Source organism: Amphiura filiformis, chromosome 7, assembly GCF_039555335.1.
Source record: "Amphiura filiformis chromosome 7, Afil_fr2py, whole genome shotgun sequence".
NCBI classification, from domain to species: Eukaryota; Metazoa; Echinodermata; class Ophiuroidea; order Amphilepidida; family Amphiuridae; genus Amphiura; species Amphiura filiformis.
The window spans coordinates 13,684,740-13,705,284 of NC_092634.1; the positions used below are offsets into that span (position 1 = coordinate 13,684,740).

Here is a 20,545-nt window from a genome sequence, read left to right on the forward strand (position 1 = left end):
ATTTACCTTATCAGGGCCTGCTGTTGCTGTAGTACTTGTTGGAAGACTTGTTGTTGATGCATTGCCTGCTGTTGCTGCTGCTGTTGTTGCTGCTGTTGTTGCTGCTGCTGTTGCTGCTGCTGCTGTGATGCCATCGCTGCTGCCGCTGCCGCCTGTACCTGTGACAGCAACTGTGCTATCTGAGGATTGGGTTGAAGTACCTGTAGGGCCTGTTGTAGGGATTGTTGTTGTTGTTGTTGTTGTTGTGGCTGTGTTTGGGGTTGAGACTGTGGTGGCTGTTGAGCAGCTGCCAAGGCTGCCTGGACGATCACCGGAGGGGAAATTGATGGCGGAACAGATGATACAGGTGCAGCACTCACTGCAGCTTTCTGTCATCAAATCATATTAAACAAAACATACAATATAAGTAATATTTAGGAAAACTCCCAAAATTGTATCTGTATGGTATTTTGACCATGTTTGCCTTATACAAATTTCCAACAAGACCATGAGCAAAACTACATGTTTGATTTTTGTGTGTATAGCTATGACAAAACTAAAGTTGTTCTGTGTATAAACTGCAGGTTATTATACAAATTTGAATTTTTTTTAGATATAGGGTTCACAAATGTTTGATACAGGGTTCACACACCTAGCAGCTAAAATTGAATGACTTTCAATAACTAAAAGATTCATTTTTAATGACCAACATTAATTGCAATTTATATCAGAGATTTTTGCTGAAAAACAACATTTTGCAACCTTACTGTGTAAGTTACACATTGCCTAGGATGAAAACATTTCCTTTTCATGAATTTCAGACTTTCAAGGACAACCATTAAATTCAAGCACTTTCCAAAGTCCTGAAAAGATTGTCAAATTCAGGACTTTTAGGGATTTTCAAACCTGCTGACATATTTATCCTTGATGACCCAAGTCATATTTTATGAATTTTAAGAAGGGAATTCGCCATTTGCATAGATCCGCCATCTTGCTACCAAAACGAGGTTCTCCCTGTAAACCCATGCCCAAAATGTACATTTTTGTTTCTCATACTTTTCTAGCAACGCGCCAGAAGGCTTTTGCAATGCGTACGCGGTAATCAAAGCATGCGTTTGACAGGCGTACACACTCACAGCACACACTTTGCAGGTACAACCTCGTTTTGAGATGTCCGTGCGATCGGGGAATAAGAGTGTTGCTACTCACAGCTAGTGGTGGGGGTTCTGGTCCTTGTACAAAAGGCACTCTGCCCCATCTTTTGATGACATCACCTAGGCACATAAACTCCTCATCACAGCCACGCTTTACTAAAAGATTCATAGTGAAATAGCCTGCACTGAACCACTCTGCCATCTCGCTGGACTGGAAAGGACCTGCATATCACAAGGAGAGAAACATTACAAACAATGTTCATTGGTTTGGTTTATAATGGGTTATTGCATTTAAAATCCACACTACCCCTGTGGAAGATTTTGGAAATATCTTCCACAGGGGGAGTATGAATTTCAAATGGAATGAGTACATTAGCAGCTCCATTTGAATTTCATACACCCTCTGAGAAAGTGAAACCATCAAACTTGGCAAGTAATCTGTGGTTTTGTTATATACATAATTAGATAGTGTTGTTGCTTACCTTGGACCTGGCCCTGTGGATCTTTATACAACCATTTCTGGGCATGTTCATGAGTCAGTGGCAGTGCCTTGTTAGACGATAGATCTGCTGTTTGTACATCATCATCATCAGGCACTTTATCATCATCCTAGTGGTATATGAAATCAGCAAAATATATTATTGTGATTATAGCTGGATAAAGAGGGTTTGATTTAAATTTTTGCATGGGGAGAAGCAACTTCCTTTACCATGATTGTGTGACCCTTAAGGGTATCCGTAGGGAGAACACTTTGTTTTACGGCCAGGTCTGGCCAGGTGCATGTTTGTTCGCAGTCTACAGGTGTAACTAGGTTGTTGTATATTCTATAATTTTCCTGGTGTGTTAACTGTGATTACATCTAGACACCAGTTTATTTTTTATTTGAACGGGACCCTAATTTAATGAGAAAAACGAAAAAAAAGAGAGGCCCGGCAAAAGCCGATTTGCAGACAATTTTGTAGCTACAGACAGCTCAGTATTCCATATAACAACTACGGAAACCAATCAGTGCCAGAAGTGTTGATTTATATTTCATCCACTTAGGTTTGGCTTAACCCACTAAAAGGTAAAACTTTAAGGCTGATCATTTTAATTATAAATGTAGTGTGTGTGTAAAAGTATATTTCTCAAAATGGAGGAGAGCGCCTATGACTATTGTCCGTTCTGTCTACATGGTCTATGATAATTATTTTCTTACCGAAATATATTCACTTAACACAGACCACGGTTGCCAAACAAACGAGGGCAAACCGCGGGTCAAATCATTGAAAAGTCGCCCAATATTTTTTTTATCAACCGTTGGTTTCTATGAGATAAAAAACTACCAGAAGTCGCGTAAGCCAATGTTGAGAAGTCATGCAATATTTTTCTTAACCATCAATTGGTGTCTATAGGACAGGAAATTGTCGCGAGGAAATTCTTCAAAACTCATCCTATTTTCCTAGGCCTATTACATCGCTGGTTTGGCAACCCTGCAATATATACAGTTATATAACATCGCACCGCATTGTGAGGTGAACGAACTGAATGTTGACATTGTATTCAGGATTTAAAACAAGAACTGTCTTTAACCAGACAATGCGGTTGGTATAAAACATAGCGTGTGATATCATGATATCAACTTCAAAATCTAAAAACAAAAGTAAAGAAATAATTTAGTGCGAAATAAATAAACAGCGTACAGCAGGTGCTATCTTGTCAATAATGATAAGAGGAACATGAAAAAACCAGCAGAGAGCATGCACCCCAGTAAAGAGTTAAATAAAGCAAGGAAAAATCATAATGTGCAGAAGGCCTACTTTTCGGATGATATTCACAGAAACAAAAATAAAGAACTAAAGATCTAAAAACAAAAGTAAAGAAAATGAGGGCGAAATAAATAAACAGCGTACAGCATGTGATGATAATTATACACTTCGACCAAAAATTAAAAAAATACTTAACACGCGACATTAATAAACAGCCATCTATCAAGAATGACAAGAGGAACATGAAAAAAAACCACCTAATATATGAGAGCATGCACCCCAATAAAGAATTGCTTTAAAATAAAACAATGAAAAATCATGACATGTGAAATGTATGTTGATACACTTATAAATAATACTCAAGGGTGAAATAAAAAACACCTTATCTACCGATATTTCCACAGTTAAACATACTCAGTGATCACTTGTACTAAAACAAAAATAAAGAAATACTTCACAAATGATAAGAGGAACACATAAAAAATAAATAAGCGAGCATGTCCAAAAAAAAATTAGTACAAGATAAAATAATGATAAAACGTACAAGAAGGGGCAAAATATTTGTCGCAAAAACTTATTAAATGCTCATTTGCTCTAAGATATTTAATGTTTGCAATTTACTCCTAGTTTATCATTTATTTATTATTTATCTAGGCTTATATATCTTTTATTTATTTATCTATTAATTTATCTATTTATCAATTTATTTCAATATCATTATTATTAAGTGCCTATTTATAATGATATTTAAATCTATCAACATTATGCTTACGTCATCCAGGAGTTATTATCCCACTTGAAATCGCCATATAAACACAAATTAATAAAGAAATACCCAATGGGTGAAATAAAAGATGATCTATCTTTTCAAGAATGAAAAGAGGATATAAAAATATAACAGAGCATGTCCTATAAACATGATAAAGAATTATTTAAAATCGTACAAATGTGAAACATGTAATATGACATATATACTTAAGGGATCTGGAATGAGCGTTTTGAGCGTTTCGACAGTATTTTTTGTGGGAAATGAGAGCACATCAGACATATCGAATTGCATTCTGAATACGAAGAATGTCTTCCTCATATCAAATAATTTTCATTTTTTGAAATTCACGATATAATGCAAATTTTATGACAAATTATTAAAATTTGATATTTTTCAAATTTTTGATATATAACAGTCTTCAAGTAAATTTTATAAATCTAATGACATATTCTTAAAGTGTATGTAGCTGGGAGGAAAAGCCGACGATCAATTGAATATTTTGACCTTTCATATTGACGATATGGATTTTATTTCCCAAAAGACCTATTTTTGGGGGAAATCCATATCTTCAATACAAAGCTCAAAATTTTCAATTGATCGTCGGCCTTTCCTCCCAGCTACATATACTTAAAGAATGTATCATTAAATTTATAAAATTTACTTCGAGGACTGTTATATATCAAAAATATCAATTTTTAAGGATTTGTCATAAAATGTGTATTACATTGCGAATTTCAAATATTTTTGATATCAGGACATTCTTAGTATTCAGAATGCAATTCGATATGTCTGATGTGCTCTAATGTCCCACAATAAATACTGTCCAAACGTTCATACCCCAGCCCTTAACATAAAACAAAATAAAACGGTCATGATAATATGACATTAAGGGCGAACACCACTAATGAAGCGGCTTGGTTGAAATGCACGTGAAAATTAATGTCTTTCTTTGCTCAATTTGAGGCCTTTTTGGCTCTCATAGTTGCCTGATGTACCCGTTACATTTGATTAAGAAACAAGGTAGTATAGTTGCTCTCCATTGATTTTGCAATAGCGTCTCCAGGAGGGGGGCTCAGAGGGGCTTTCAGATTTATGCGGTGGGGGGGGCTTAATGGCTAAAATCGCCAAAAACCGCCTGATTTTACATATCCCTCTAGCGTTGGTTGTCAGTAGATTGCAGTCACTCCTCATCAAGTGAGACAACAGTGGTTGTTGAAACGTACACAGTAAGTGCATTTTCTTGGATCAGATACTACGAACTCTGGTTTACTAGTTTACTCTACCGGTCCTGATGAATTTGTTCAATCAATAACGATATCTGGGGGACCAATCACAAGCCAGATTCATTTAAAGATGCATTACATCATGACCAATTTTACTCTCCATAGAATCCCGTGTTAAAAAGTTATCCGCAATCCAAAGTCAGTAGTCCACTTGGGAAGCTAACAAACAGAGGGCGTACGGTGACTGAAAAGATTAGATGTGAAAATCTATCATTTGTGCACAAATAATAATCAGAGTTTTAAGCTTAAATGCAATAGCCAGAAGCACAATTGGCAAGTGGAGTACGGAGAAGTCTAGCTACACCCTGGAAGGAAAAAAAACAGTATTTGAAACGAGGAAATGTGCAATATGACTTAATGTAATACATTAGAAAAGGCTTAAAAGGCAACTATTAGGCCCTGATTCATATTTAATCATCATTTAGGCCTGTAAATTAGATTGTCTGTGTAAATTTAGCAGGATCCGACTTTTTATGACGACTTTCAAAATGTGTTACATTTCAGAAACACCAAGCTGTTTGTGAGGTGGCGTTAGCTGTATGGGTTATAGGTTGAACTTTTTACAATATTTCTGGAAAAAAAAATCCTGAAATCCATATATTAATTTTTACAATGGATGTCGCCATCTGACCGCCTGCTTGCAGAAAGGGGAAGTTTTGAAGAACTGAGTTGTTTTCCGGCCCCTGTCTGTACAGAAAGTCAGTGAGGGTTATTTACTGGTGTGCACCCTAAAAGGCCCTTGTCATAACCAATGGTGGCGGCATGATTTTTCCGTGCATGAGGGTTTAGGGAAAATTAAATTATATGTCTAAACTTGAGGTTGCATGTGTAAAACATGGTCTTTTTTAACGCATGTTTGGGGTATTGAAATGATATTTTTTTGGCTTGCACAATCATGGTAAAGATCCATGTCATACATAAGAGATTATAGGACATACAATACTTGGTAGGCCTAATCATAATGCGTAAACTTTGTACCTGTTAGGGAACTGAAATCAGACTGAAAACACAAACGTCATTCGAGGCTCTGTCTCACCAGTTGCATTTACAAGGCCCTTGTTATAACCAGTGGTGGCGGATGATTTTTTTCTGGGGGAAGGGTCACACAAGGTTCTGAACAGAAACGTCACATACGGACCAACCCACACTACCGAGAACCGCGAATGCCGAGAACCGCGAAAGCCGAGAACCGCTCTAGTTACTAGATGAATTAGCTTCATATTTTCATTCTTTCCTGTTTCCTGTACTCACATTGCAAAAACAAATCAAATTTGATATTACCTAAAGGAAGCACTTGGTATTTGTAATTTGAGTAACATCAACATTGAATTTGTTCAACATAATTTTGATTAATTTCTCTTGATTGCTATGGAAGACCATGCCCTCATAACTATAATATGATCAGCTTGTAATAGGCCAGAATTATTCAGTTTTTGTTACTGGGCCATTCTTCGGTCACGTGTGTGACATAACTAGGGCTATTTCACACTAATGCTCTTGTGCCTGCTTTATAAATAAAACAGCTAACACCATATCTTTTGCATGATAGTTGCACCAATGTCTATACTTTTCAGAAATATTTTGATATTTTTTTTATGTTGTGTTATTTTCGTGTCAGGGGTCAACAAAGGGTCGGTCACGTGTGTGACATCAGACGGATGCAAGTTTTTGGATTTTAAAATTCATTTCTAAATTTCTGTGAATGTTAAAGGACCTACATATTCATACCAAATGTAGTAAAGCATTGATATCTTGCAATTACAATGACACCAACATTGACAAGAAACATTCATGCCTAGCTGTGGTAATTGAGGGTTTGATACTAAACGCTTGGTAACGTGTGTGACATTTGGTTTTGTTCGCCTGAATGTCACACACGCTACCAAACTTTTGGGTGAACAATTAAAGTATTTTATAAAAGCTAATTTGTTTCCAAATTTATTTATTATATGCCCTATAACCAACTGAATGTATGTTTAGGGAAAAACAGTGGTGTGATGTCAACAATCACTTCATACAAACCTTCCATTAAAACTGAAATATCCGGATGGTGACACAGAAATCCATATTCTTAGGGGTAGGGGTAAAACATGGGTCAGTTTTTGCTCTTTTAAGAATATTTCAGGTGATGTTGAGCTAAAACTTTGTGTTTAGGTTCATTTTGTGATTTACTTTTATATGGCAACTACAAATCAGGTAAAAATTTCATGTTCAGATTTTTTTCTTCCATAAAGTCCATTTTTAGCCTATTTGTGTGTACAATCAAGGTTTTATCACATTTGTGACGACACAACCACAAAATGATACCATAGCAGCAAGGTATCAAGAATGTTGTTATTTATTTTGGTGTCAGTGCATAGAGGAGACCCATAGCTATACATTGATACCAAAATTCAACATCATAAGGTGTTCTTAATGGAATTCCATGTCGGAGTTTGTACGTCACACACGTTACCAAACTTGTCACACACGTGACCCCGGCCACGTGTGTGACTTGTTAATTATCATGAATTACATAAAAACTAAGAATAATAATTTCCATTTAGGAAGCTGGAATGGAGGGTATAATCAGTCTACCTTTTGACATAAAATATGAAGTTCAGTTAATAAAATCTTTTCTGATGGTAAAAACAATTGCATGTTTTTGGTCACGTGTGTGACATACAAAACCAATTAATTTGTTTCGTTAATTACGGGATAGTCGTGGTTTGAAAATTTTTTCAACAGTTCTGATTTGTTTTAGTGGCGTCATAACAGTATATTTTTAAGGAAATTAAAAAAACACAATTATAAAAAGTTAAAACTGCAGTAAGTGTTAAAATGGCCCAAAAACCATACTTTTAGACCCAAAACTAACAATTATGTTAATTTATGCAAATTAGGGTGTTCGGCGATTAATTTTTCATAAAAATTATAGTTCTTAAAACTTTGAACTGTACTTGTCACAAAAAAGTTAAAAAATAAATGATACCTACAATTTGATTTTTTTCAAATTAGTTTCATTTTCTGAAGAATGGCCCTACTGCGTGAGTCAATAAAGTCCCAACTTATGCCCATGTAAATTCACAAAAGCGTGCATCACTCATGCAATATGCAATTCATGTAGGTGCTGCATCAAGCTGTGTGTACGCTATTCTATAATCATACACTCCTATATGGCCACACGTTTTGAACTCGCCACCCAAAAATGGTGGTGGTGTTACGTATTTTCAAATTAAGATCTGTTCAATTCATCATACCTCGGCTAAACAAAAAGATTATGTCATGGTTTTGGTCTCATTTGAAAGCTAAATAATACCACTAAATAACCTGTAAATATGAAGGATATAGCTTTTCAACTAACGAAGCTGTGGTTGATTGAATTGCGAGCAGTCAGGGTGGTGGAGGAGGGGGAAGCGGAGGAGGGGGAAGCGGTACACACAAACTCTATGGGAACGCGACGTTTCACGTGTGTAACTTGAATAAATTCACTGCTACGGGGGCTATAAACTTGGTTTTGGTCTTAATTTACAGCTAAACAATTCTGCTAATTGTTTTTAATCATTTTAAACTCTTTATGATTGGTTTATTCTATAAAATTCAAACTTTTACGTACAAAACCACCCGTTTTCATATTAAACACTGTAGTAAGTAATGCGGATGTCTTCAAAATCTAAAAGTTGCTGTAAAATTTTTATTACTTATCCTATCATAGTCAAAGTATACATTTTCTGATAGGAAATTTGATGAGGAATCTAAATATGGACTTACTTTTTCTGTATGGGTTAGGGGTAAAATGTTGCAGTTCAAAATATGATAAATTGTAAAAAATTCTAACATACTTTTGGACACCCTGTATTCTGAGATTACCAAACAGCTGTGATTTTTTTTCTTCCAAAGTCTGTAGGCTCCCCCTATTCTCTAACTAAATAGATGTTGTTTTCTTTCAGTTTATTACGGCAAGTTAGTAATAAGCAATGTGTTAAGTAACCCTTTTTGTATCCGGAATTTTTTTATTCCACCCTGTATAATTTCAAGGTCACCCTGTATAATGAGTTGAAATATGTATTGTTACATTCCTAAATGCTTTCAGCTTTCCAAAAATGTATACTTTTGCTAGTTTAGGGTTGATAATTGTGGAGATATTTTAATTTGAAACTCGATTGGTGAAAAAATTCATATATTTGTGATGTAACGCTACGGGTGGCGAGTTCAAAACACATGGCCATATCGAAGCAGCCAGTTAGAAAATATGCAGAGTGCATTGATTGTGAATAATGGCACTCCGTGTACTACGCGCAGTGCTTTCGCACGCGTCCGTGTCACGTAGGATTGATTCATTTTATGGGCGGGTTTATGCATTTATATTTGGTTCATTTTCCAACATTTTAGTGATAATTTGGTTTTAAAAACAGCAAAAATCACACGTAACAAGATGTTTTTACGTCTAATGCACTCCGCCTGCAGGGCTCATGTATTAGACGCATCAACATCTCAGTAAGCGTGCATTATTTTGTACAATTTCACTCCCAACGAACAAGTGATAGGCATTTATTAATCTGTAATCAATCCAAGATGTTATGAGTCCTGCCTATTACAAGCTGATCAGAGTATATATTCTGTTTCACCTCAAGTTTGGTAAGTGACATCAGCCATGAAAGATCATTTCTACCATCTACAGCCCAATTATGGAATTCTCTTCCTGCCCAAATTCCAGCCAATAGATCAAGGGACAGCTTCAGCAGGGAGGTTAATCACTTTCTGGGTGTTTCCTCGTCAGCAGCTTCTAAATGATTTTTTTGTCTCTGCTGTTAATGCCCAGTTATGCCATGTCGTAAAAAAAAAAAGTACTAACGTCACTCAAGGTGAAAAATAGTAAAATGCATTTTTTACACCTGTACTTACCTCCTCTATTAGTTCAGCCATTAAACTCTCTGCTGCTTTTTCTAGATGTTCTAATCCATCATCATCATCCTCTAAACTGTCTACTATCTTTTTCTCCTCTTCAGCCGATAACACTCCTGCCGAAACAATGTTTGATTCTGGCAATTTCTGCTCCAAGATAGACACATCTGTCTTACTAGCGACTGCCTCTGATGCGGCAGTCATTGGAGTCTTTGCACTATCCGTTGCTTCAGTAGGCCTATTATTAACCTTCCCTGAGGATTTCAACATTTGCGCCTCAATGTCTTGCAAGCTTTGTGCCTGAATGGCGCCCTCATTTTGCTTCTCCGCCGCGACAGCAGACGGAGCAGTGCTAGAAGTCCTTCCTTCTATACTCATCTCTGTGGTGAGATTTTTATTACTACTAGGAGTTTTTAGAGCAGCATTGCTAACGGCACTGAGTGGTGGCATTTTATTGTCTGAGATACTAGAATCACTGGAAGAAGTGTTTTTACTTGTGGGTTTGGACGAAGATTCAGCTGTCGTTGACACCGGCTTGTGGTTCTCCTCTTTAGCGCTAGGCTTCTCTCCTTTTTCTGTCATGGGAGCAAAGCAAATTTTCATTTTAATTTAACTCTCATATAATTGAGACAATACAAGGGGGAGGGTTGTTGCAACCCTCCTATATATTTTTGTATTAAACCTCACATACTGCAATATTTGATACTGATATTTGATACAACGATGTCTTCTATAGAGTGATAACAAATAAGGTACAAACATTCTCCATGTAATGCCAATATAGATGAGGAAATAATGTGAGCGCACCCTCATAAAATTTGGAAATTCTGATTATGTACAAAAGTATAGGCAAAATTGCTTTTTGGCCAAAAATCCTGTGAACATGCGAAATTCAACAAATATTCTGCTAAATATCTTCGGTCGCAAACACGTAGTGGCGCAGAGTGATTTTTCCAAATTTTCCATTTCACATAGTAACATAGAAGTTTGGCTAGCCATATCCTATAATAGTTAAATTCCTTTTTAACTATTAAAGATAATTTGATAATTTAATAATTTGAACCGTAAACTTCAATTTCAAATGGAATTGGGCCACTGAGAGATAGCAGTGGAGTATCGACTCTGTTATTTGTAACATATACTTCAAACATGTTTTTCTCAGAAACGTGTAATTTTCACTATGTGTTGCGACTGACGATATGAAAGGAAACAATTTGTCTTTTAACTATAAAGTTTAAAGTCCAAATCTCTTAAAAACAATTTCACAAGAGGAAAATAAAAATCACAGATTTTACTCTAGAAACCTGTATCTGAGTGTATGCAATAAACCAACCGGAAATAAATGAGGATGACTTTGTTATGAGTGACGTCGTATTGCATACCCTCTATACAACAGTGGGCTTCACCAACCACCTCTAACCTTGATGTTTGATGGCCAGTCCTTCCTTAAGATGGTGCGTTATGCAAAGTATGGCCTATCATGAGTTAAATTAGCTTAGATTATCATTTATTAAAAACTTGCCTGATTGAAATGCCAATTCCTCTTCATTTTTATCCTTATCTTCTTTGGATGACTTTTCATCTGACTTCTTGAAATCTTCAGGCTGTTTAAAAACAAATCGGGTTACATGTACCGTTTTAACTAAGTCACTTTACATGGGTGGTTTTGTATTATATTTTTTTTTCATAATTTATGTAAGAATGCCCCAAAATTAGTCACCCATTTTAGTGTAATGTGCCCTTAATTTATATTGGTGTTGAAATTGGTGAAACAAAATGGCCAGTACATACACACCATTATAACAACATGTTGCAGATCTTCTTTTAGGTGTATTTGGACATGAAATTATATTAAAAAAATGTAATCAATTACAATAATATTTATACATGGAATATCCAACAGAAACTAACATTCAGAAGTCCATTTTAGCCACCAGTTTGGATATCATAAACTCTGTATCTATAAGCATAAAACTTAACATTATTGGGTGGGATATTAATTATATCATATTCTACAAGTTGAAAAATCACTGGGTGAGTTATATAATGGCCTCATAGCTCATTTGCCAGCCTAAACTGCACAGCAGCTGATAGGTGTATCCCATCATTCTCTGTGGTACCATACTAGAACTGCACATGCCATTGAAAGTGTATACAAACTTATTCACTTCAACTTTCAATTACTCGCTTATATCAGGGGAGTTAAGACTTTTGTTTGAAAAAATATGATCTCTTTTAAGTATTGTGAAACTATCCATAGCTCTCAATATTTAAGCTGCTCATACTTATGTTTTGTATGTATTTGCTATGGAGCAAGCAGATAGAGTGCAATGCATGATGGGATACTCCCTTTAGCTGCTGTGCTAAACTGTGCTAAACATTGATACACATCTTACTTTGATGGAACAGAAAGCCCCTGAAGCATCAAAAGTGCCGATGGTATCCGTATCAAATGCGTCATCATCCATAGTCCACTCCGGCATCTCTTCATTTGACTCCTCATGCCAGCTGTCCTGTCGATTTCGACCACTAAACCTCCGCTCGCGGGTTTCACCCGGCCGAGTGAACTCCCGACCCCTGTCGCGATCGTCAAACGGTGGTCTTTCTCGCTCTCGTGGATGGTGCCAATTTGTTCTTGTTGAGCCTGCCAATCAAAAAAAAGAGCATTTCCACATAATGAAAAACAGTTTTAACCAATTTGTTACAACATAATATTTAGCTGTGGTGGCCTACGAGCGACATCATTTGCATATGATACTGGTTAATTCACACAGTATTTGAGGGAAAGATAACTCACAGAAACAAAGTAAAAAAGTTCACACTTGCTGATCTGACAACCTTATTGATCACTAAATAATGAAAACCTGTACTTTATTCACATGACCAGACCTGTTGCAGAAACTTAATTTTGCGAATCCAGAAATTCTACACTATTTACAAACTAATCAAAATGCAAACAAATTAGAAATTTGCTGGTACTTGGATCCGCTACTTGGTTCCTCATGAAAATCATGTAAAACAAAATTGGAACTAGTTGTACCATAACCATAGAAATACAACCAGAGCACCGACTTTGTGATGTTTGCATGTCACTCATGGAGGCAAAATAGTGAACCTCTGGGATTATTTTGCTATGCAACCAGTAAACTTTTGATTTAATGTGCGCTGTTGTTTGCATTCTGTGTGTTAAACGCCAAGTGCTGCATGCACAAATATTTACAACGCTCAATATGCCATATTGTTTTATATCACTCATACATAAATTCTAGACAGTTCATTGGTTGATTACCATTTATCATTTTTACTATCACCCTCTCCGTGTGATAGTCTTTACCATCATGTGCTCTGCAGAGTGCGCCATGGCGCAAGCCATGCGCTGACTCTTCGACTTCGCCGATTTAGTTATGGGGTGGACCCCAAAATGTGAAGTATACCACGGCAAAACACGTCGTTATGTTGATGAAAAAAATGTATTTCCTACCTTAAATAGTATTTTAGTAATAGAATTTATGCATGAGTGATATAAAACAAATATTAACTGTCTTAAAATTAGTGTAATGGTGAAATATAATCACTTTCGGTGAAAGATGTATTGTTCCATTCCACTCGCCGTTCGGCTCGTGGAATGGAACAATCCATCTTTCACCTCGTGATTATATTTCACCATCACACTCATAGACAGTTAATATTTGTATACCATTTGACGCTTGAGCCAATAAATGTTGGAGGTACACGATTTGCACTCCATGAGACAACATACTATACTAAAATTACTTCAGCAGAGTCTGTCTGCTCTGTCTGATTACCGCTTAAAAAGAACAAGATCATGCGTTGTTACGCAGCAACCCAACTTCCGTATATGCCATAAACTGTGCCAAATTGGCAGACCACTGAAGTACTGTGCTGAAAACTATAACATGGTGGATTTAGAAAGCATTTGGAGTTGATACTCTTTGGGTCTAATCTCTTTAACCGCAACATACCTGCTGTCGTCCTCCAGTTATCTTCATTATCTCTAGGAGACCGCCCTGTTCTACTAGCATGTCTCCAACCACCGTCTTCTTCTTCTTCCGTTCTACTCAGCTGCCTCTCACGTGGGATGCGCCAGTTGTCGCTTAGGCTCCCTCGCTCCAGATGTTTACGCGGCGAAGGTGGCCCCGTGTCATCGTAATTCCTAGAATCGGTTCGGTGGCTTTTATCATACAACCTATGGTCATTGCTGTTGTAAAAGAGCAAGAGATATTTTTAATTAGGTGCTTACAAACATCATTAGCTATATTTTATTTTGTCAAATTTGACACCGATTAACAAAATTTAAAAAAATACAGGCAGCATGAGTGAAGACAATTTAACCCTTTCACGTCCTGATGAGGACAGATATAAAATGCACCGTGAAAAATGTAATATCACCCCGTCATCAGTATGCAATAGCAGAGAAATAAGAAGAGAGAGCAGCATACACTGAGCTTTTATAAATGCCTACAGGCTCTATTGACCCCAAGCACATTTCTACAAGTGCGATTCTACATGTATATGCCAAGTTGCCAACTTTATCTAAATGGATTCAGCCTAATTGCTAACCTGTTTTAGGGCGTAGTTATGTGACTACATTTTTTTAAAATAATTTATACATGTTATAGAAGATAATGGAAACAATTATATTGTGACAATTATTTTAGAATACTTGAAAATATTAGTGAAAAATAAGGGTCCTCAAATGAGGATGTTGCGCCATTGAGGTGTCTTACAATAGCGTCCTGCCACCCTCCCGTCTTCATAAGAGGACACTGTGCATTTAAAAATGTAACATTTACCATGTCGGTACAGGAAAGTACATACAAGAATGAAGTAGGCCTACTATAGAGTGGATGTAATAATGACTGTATTTCAACTTCAGTTGTTGAACTCTAATTAGGTTAATTCATGATCTCTACACACTTAATAACATCTGGTTGAATTTGAATTCTAATTTACAAGTTGTAATTCATGAAATCTAATTCATGAGTTGTAATTCATGAACTCTAATTCATTTGTGTACATGAACATGGTTGCAGACATGTCAGTTGTTTCTGTTTTTGCCTTGTAAAGTCCAATAATATTTCTACATCATTTTTAGCCCAAGTTTTTAACATTTTATCCCAATTTCTCTGTTATTTCAGGTTTTTATAATGGAGCCAAGTGACATCTCTGTGGTTGCACAATGTCCTCATATGAGGACATGTGCACAACCAATTAACAAATCACTGAAACAAACATGAGGCAGTAGATATGTTTTCTAAATCCTTGATGTAAAACAACAAAAAAGACAATGACAACGATGCTTTTGATGTAGATGTAGCATGTAAATATTTGTAAATATTGACGTCCTGGTTACGCAGTGTCCTCTTATGAGGACATTTGCATAATTAATCAATGGAGTACCTACCCCCCCAAAAAAAAAAGATTGACACTGTGTACATTCTTGTAATCCCTGTTTTTCACAGAAGGATTATCAAGCAAATCTAAGATGACAAGAGTTATCAATCAAATTCAAAATTTAAAACAAGCAAAATAAGCCTACATGTAGGAGTAACATTTATTAAGCCTAAGCATATTCAGTTTTTCATAATTGAAAAGTTTCATCCATCAAAACACTTAAAATGGGTCCTGTCTAGCAAGTCTGGAACATAACAATACAAATCTGTTACAAAAAATACTGTTATGTAATTTGAAAGATTTCAACCAGGCCATTATATGTTAACGAGAGAACCTACCCTTCGTCCCAGCTCAGTGTTCTGTTAAACTCCCTTCTAACAAAACCAGTCTCTCCGTCATCGTAAGTTGACACACTACGTTGATAATCACCTCGGCCTCTTCCTGTACAAAAAAACAAAAGAATTACACATGTATGCATAATTTTAGGCCATCTACATCTACATGTATAGCACATTGTGATTTGAGCTGCTTCAGTTCCCATGCTTTGTTGATTTAGTGATGTTAGTCAAGGTTGTTAAAAAATGGTATAACAGTTTCCAAGAATGTACTTTGCCTGTATCTTTCAATGCAACATTTCCTGAAATCAGGAAATGTCTGTAAGACTTTCATCTCTTGATTCCAGTCTACCTCAGAGTGGAGGCCATGTATAGGCCATGTATAGGCCATGTATAGGCCATGTAAAGGCAATGTATAGGCCATGAATATGCCATGTAAAGGCCGTGTATAGGCCATGTAAAGGCCATGTATGCCCTGTTCCACAAGACCAGTCTACTGAATTTAAAAAAACAACACTTTTAATGAAAGCCACACAAAGCCAATGTTTTTAGTAATTTTAATCCAAACAGCGTACAGTTTTTAGTAGACGTAATCCACCTATTCCTGATCCAATATTGAACATGACATGTATTAATGACAGGGTAATGACACACATTCATAACCTCATGAATAAATGTGATACATGCGATCCAATCATTTTTATTTATTTGCCAAAACGCAAACGCTGAATGTGGTTACTAATATTCGACAGTGGACCTCCGCGACGTCAGCGTAAATATTAGTAACCTCCCCGCGTGCCGTGTTGTACGTCGAATAAATTGCAAGAGCGCTGGCCGCCGTATTTGGATTGCGTGCTACCATATTTGCACAGATTGTGATTCGCACTTCTGTTATTGGGCGTCCTGTTTTAGCCTGATCGATTTTTGGAAAGGCAAAACATACAAATTGTTCCAAAGGCAAAATGTTTAGATTTTTCACAATGCCCTCAAAATAACCGATGTGCAGTTAAAACCTCTAATCAACATTTCATCTCTTCAATGAAATTTGCTGACAATCAAACCAATCTTTACAATTGCTGTCAGGATATTAGTGTATCTCGCTTTGATTGTCTGCCTTTCCTCATCATTTCATGATATTAGTGTAACTCGCTTTGATTGTCTGCCTTTCCTCATCATTTCATGCAATGTAGCTTGAGAGTTATAAAGATGGCAAATGGTCAAAAACCCTGCCTTCATACATAAAACAAAATAACAAAAGTGTTTATTTCCTGCATATTGATTAATTACAGATACAGGTTCCAACCAACACAAGGTCTATGATCTGTATAAAATTGCCAACATAACTTTATCTGACAACACCAAGAAACAAGTTATCATACATGTAGTTGGCAGTGGTGATACAAACCCACCCTTTTTTTATTTCAAACCCACCCTTTTTATTTTATACCCTTTATACCAAAATCCCGAAACCCACCCTTTCTAAGTATGGTTACTGATTATAGATAAGTGGCTAATGGTTATGGTGGTCCAAGAGGTGCAGATTTGCATCCAAAGATAATCAGGCCTACATATTGAAGTTTTAGATGACCAAACAGAATAGGATTTCAATATTTTTTTTGTGTGTTTCATTTATCATTCAATCAGAAATTTAAGCTTTGAGATTACAATTGTTGACTTCTAAACCCACCCTTTTTTTATCAGTGACCACGCTTTATATTTGGACACACATTTTAACCAGAAATTTTTCAAACCCACCCTTTTAAGCATTTTGTGGACCCTTCAAACCCACCCTTTCTATAAAAGCGTAGGTTACCAACAGTGAGTTTTCAACCTATCATTTATAATGTGCTGGGACAAATTGTTTCGGTCAACTTTGCACTATCCCCTACACATATGTAATGGTATATTTGGATTCCTCATTCAATTTCATTCAGAAAATGCATACTTTGTATGGGGGGAGGGATACGTATTTGAAATTTTATGTCAATTTCAAACTCAAAGGGCTGTGCAACCCAAAGGTGGCGAGTTCAAAGCACATGGCCAAATGCAACATCTAATTTTTTTATGATATTTGAATTTAGCCAACCACTCATAGTGCCTCTAATGATCTTGCCGAATAAAAAACGAACAAAGAAACACAATAACTCAAGACATTTTTTTCCTTTTAAAATTATCTAGCCTCCTTTTCCACTAATTGATAGTTGACATGATTGGCTCAATCTGACCAAAATCCATGTAATCAACACTTTTTCATATAAATCAACTCCATTTGTCAAGATTTATCACACAACACCATCTGCTCGCCCACATTTAAAGAAACATAATATGATTGATATTTAGTACGGTAACAGTAGGCCTATGACGGGTCATTAATTATTCACAGAAAGCAAGACTTTTCATAAAAACATAATTTTCCTGACTTTTGATTTTAAAGGGAGTAACTATGTAGACTGTGACAAATATTGCATGTACGTGTATGTATACATACACTTGGGAAGTGTGACTTGTTTGATTTGAATGGATCTGCATTGAAAAAACAATTTTGTCACAAGTTCAAGTAGACTACAAGAAATGAAGACCACACTTTTTAAAGAAGAAAACAGAATACTCGGGCATAGCAACCAGGGAACATGAACAATAACAACCTTTTTGTTTTTTAAATATGTGATGCGATCAAGCAAAATCAGTCGGAACTCGGAAATATTGATTTTGAGATATAGCCATACAAAGGAAATATTTCCTTTTGTTTTCTTTGTTTTGGAAACTCTTTAATTGCTCATATCTTTGGAACGGGCTGTTCAATTTCAGTGGGGTTTTCTGCAAAATGCATCTTTGTAAATGCCTTTTAATAATCCATAAGAAACTGAAAATTTAATATTTCCGAGTTCCGACTGATTTTGCTTGATCGCATCACATAAAACATTTTCAGTGCACTGCTCATTAACACAAAATCTGTTAACACAAAATTCCTGATAGCACAAAATGTTTTTCCCGAATCCCAAGCATACATTAAAAACACCTGATAACACAAAATCCTGACAAACTAAAATCTGAAAAATCTGAAGCTCTGACAATTTTGTATTATGCGGTTCCACTGTATAAATGAATACAACGCTCACTGATTGCAATGCAATTCCTTCATACACTGGTATACAAAAGACTAAAAATATCTAAGTGTAATTCCTTATTGGCCAATGGAAACTGATGCAAAAATGATGGCGGATCAATTTTGTAAATAAATGAAACTTGATTCCCATAACTCATATTAGGTGTACACCTGAACTATCTTGAGTGTTTCAATTACATGGGTTATAAATTTGAAGTGGCTTTTTGAATTGTCATCATATAAAAACCAAGTTCAGTCAGAAGGAGATTTTCACATCCATAATAATAATCTTTCTTTATTGAGGGTAATTCCACTTCAGTGTCAAGCACTGCTTTCCAAGCAGGCCCTCATACAATTATAAATAATGTAAAGTACATAAATTGATAAACGGTAAATACACATGATAAATCAAAAGCATAATATTGGTTACATATGACAAAGATTATACAAAATACAAACTAAAGTTAAGATGTTCAGTATAAAAGTACAATTTATAAGGGAATAGAAATACAAGTTATTTAGCAGAAATATTTGTTTGCACTTTAAATTGATACAAAGACATATTATTTAATTCTTTGCGGATTTGAGGTGCAATTCCATTCCAAGTATTAGCAGCTCTGACATGGAATGTACTAAGGCTCTCACCAATTCCCGGGTACCCGAGTTCCCGCCCGTTCTTGGCCTACCCGGGTCCGAATTCACGGGTCAAAGTACCGAAATTATTTTTTAATAAGTTTTTTTTTTTTTCAAAGTTTTGGCGACTTTAGAGAACCACTTGACCTATTCTGAAGTGCTAGGATCACTTACAGGTAATTTGAAAAAATTTGAAAAAAAATTACGAAAAAATTACAGTTTGTTAACCTTGCTATACAAACCACAAACTAATATTTACCTCTTCATATATTACATATTATAAATGCATGGAAAACCAATGCATTTATAATATGTGATAGATGAAGAGGTAAACAGAAGTTTGTGGTTTACATATTAAGACTAACAAACTGTAATTTTTTCGTAATTCTTTTCAATTTTTTTTTTCAAATTAATTGTGAATGATCCTAATGATCTTAGCATTTCAGAATAGGTCCAGTGGTTCTCCAAAGTCGCCGAAAACAAAAAAAAAAAAAAAAAAAAAAAAAAAAATTTCGGTACCAGTTCCCGCCGAAAATTCAATCGGTACCCGGGTACATAACTACCCGTTAGTTGAGAGCCCTAGAATGTACGCTTGCCTGAATTTGAATTACATTTTGGTACAACCAAAGTGTTTGATGTATGATTCCTGGTAATATGCATATGACTATCATGAACAAATTCAAATTGGGATGATAGATAAGATGGCCCTATATTTCTTAAACACTTAAAAACTAAAACGAGAAGTTGATTTTGCCATCTATCATTTAGTTTTAACCACTTTAGTTAATGCAGCAGCTCAGCAAAGTTGAAAGGACTGGCATATGAGACACCACTTCCTTGTTCATTTTATAAGGTAATGCAGAGTGTTGCCTTACTGATTGGTATTGCAGTTACAAGTTCAAAACTTCATACCATATCTCATGCACACAAGATTCTTGCAAATCCATAGAAGATGTGTGAGCTCAAAGATGGACTTAAACTTTCATTTTTCTTCATATCTTGTTCATATTTCTGACGAAAAAAAATGGTCAAAGGCCATTTCCAAGATTTACCAACCATTTTAAGCAACTTCAAAAATTGTACAATTAATTTGGTTCTCACTTGATCTCTGAAAGTCATTGTAAGTATCAGGTGAGTGCTTTAGTCAATCAATCTATTTATTCTTTTCACTTTTAATAATTCAAGTATATCAAATACTTGGGTTAGTTTTAATGCATTACTATATTTAATGCGGCATGT

The 20,545-nt window shown here is 35.8% G+C and overlaps 1 protein-coding gene across 1 annotated transcript in view; it reads right to left on the reverse strand.

Annotated features, from left to right (window-relative positions):
• Window positions 1-20,545, reverse strand: part of LOC140157658 (uncharacterized) — a 56,072-nt gene that overhangs the window by 22,216 nt on the left and 13,311 nt on the right. The window contains exons 4-11 of the mRNA XM_072180899.1: window positions 15,571-15,673; window positions 13,801-14,036; window positions 12,214-12,461; window positions 11,340-11,421; window positions 9,818-10,392; window positions 1,616-1,742; window positions 1,189-1,355; window positions 7-368 (exon numbers count right to left, since the gene is read on the reverse strand). Coding sequence (XP_072037000.1) covers window positions 7-368; window positions 1,189-1,355; window positions 1,616-1,742; window positions 9,818-10,392; window positions 11,340-11,421; window positions 12,214-12,461; window positions 13,801-14,036; window positions 15,571-15,673 — 1,900 coding nt within the window. The remainder of the gene's footprint in view (window positions 1-6; window positions 369-1,188; window positions 1,356-1,615; window positions 1,743-9,817; window positions 10,393-11,339; window positions 11,422-12,213; window positions 12,462-13,800; window positions 14,037-15,570; window positions 15,674-20,545) is intronic.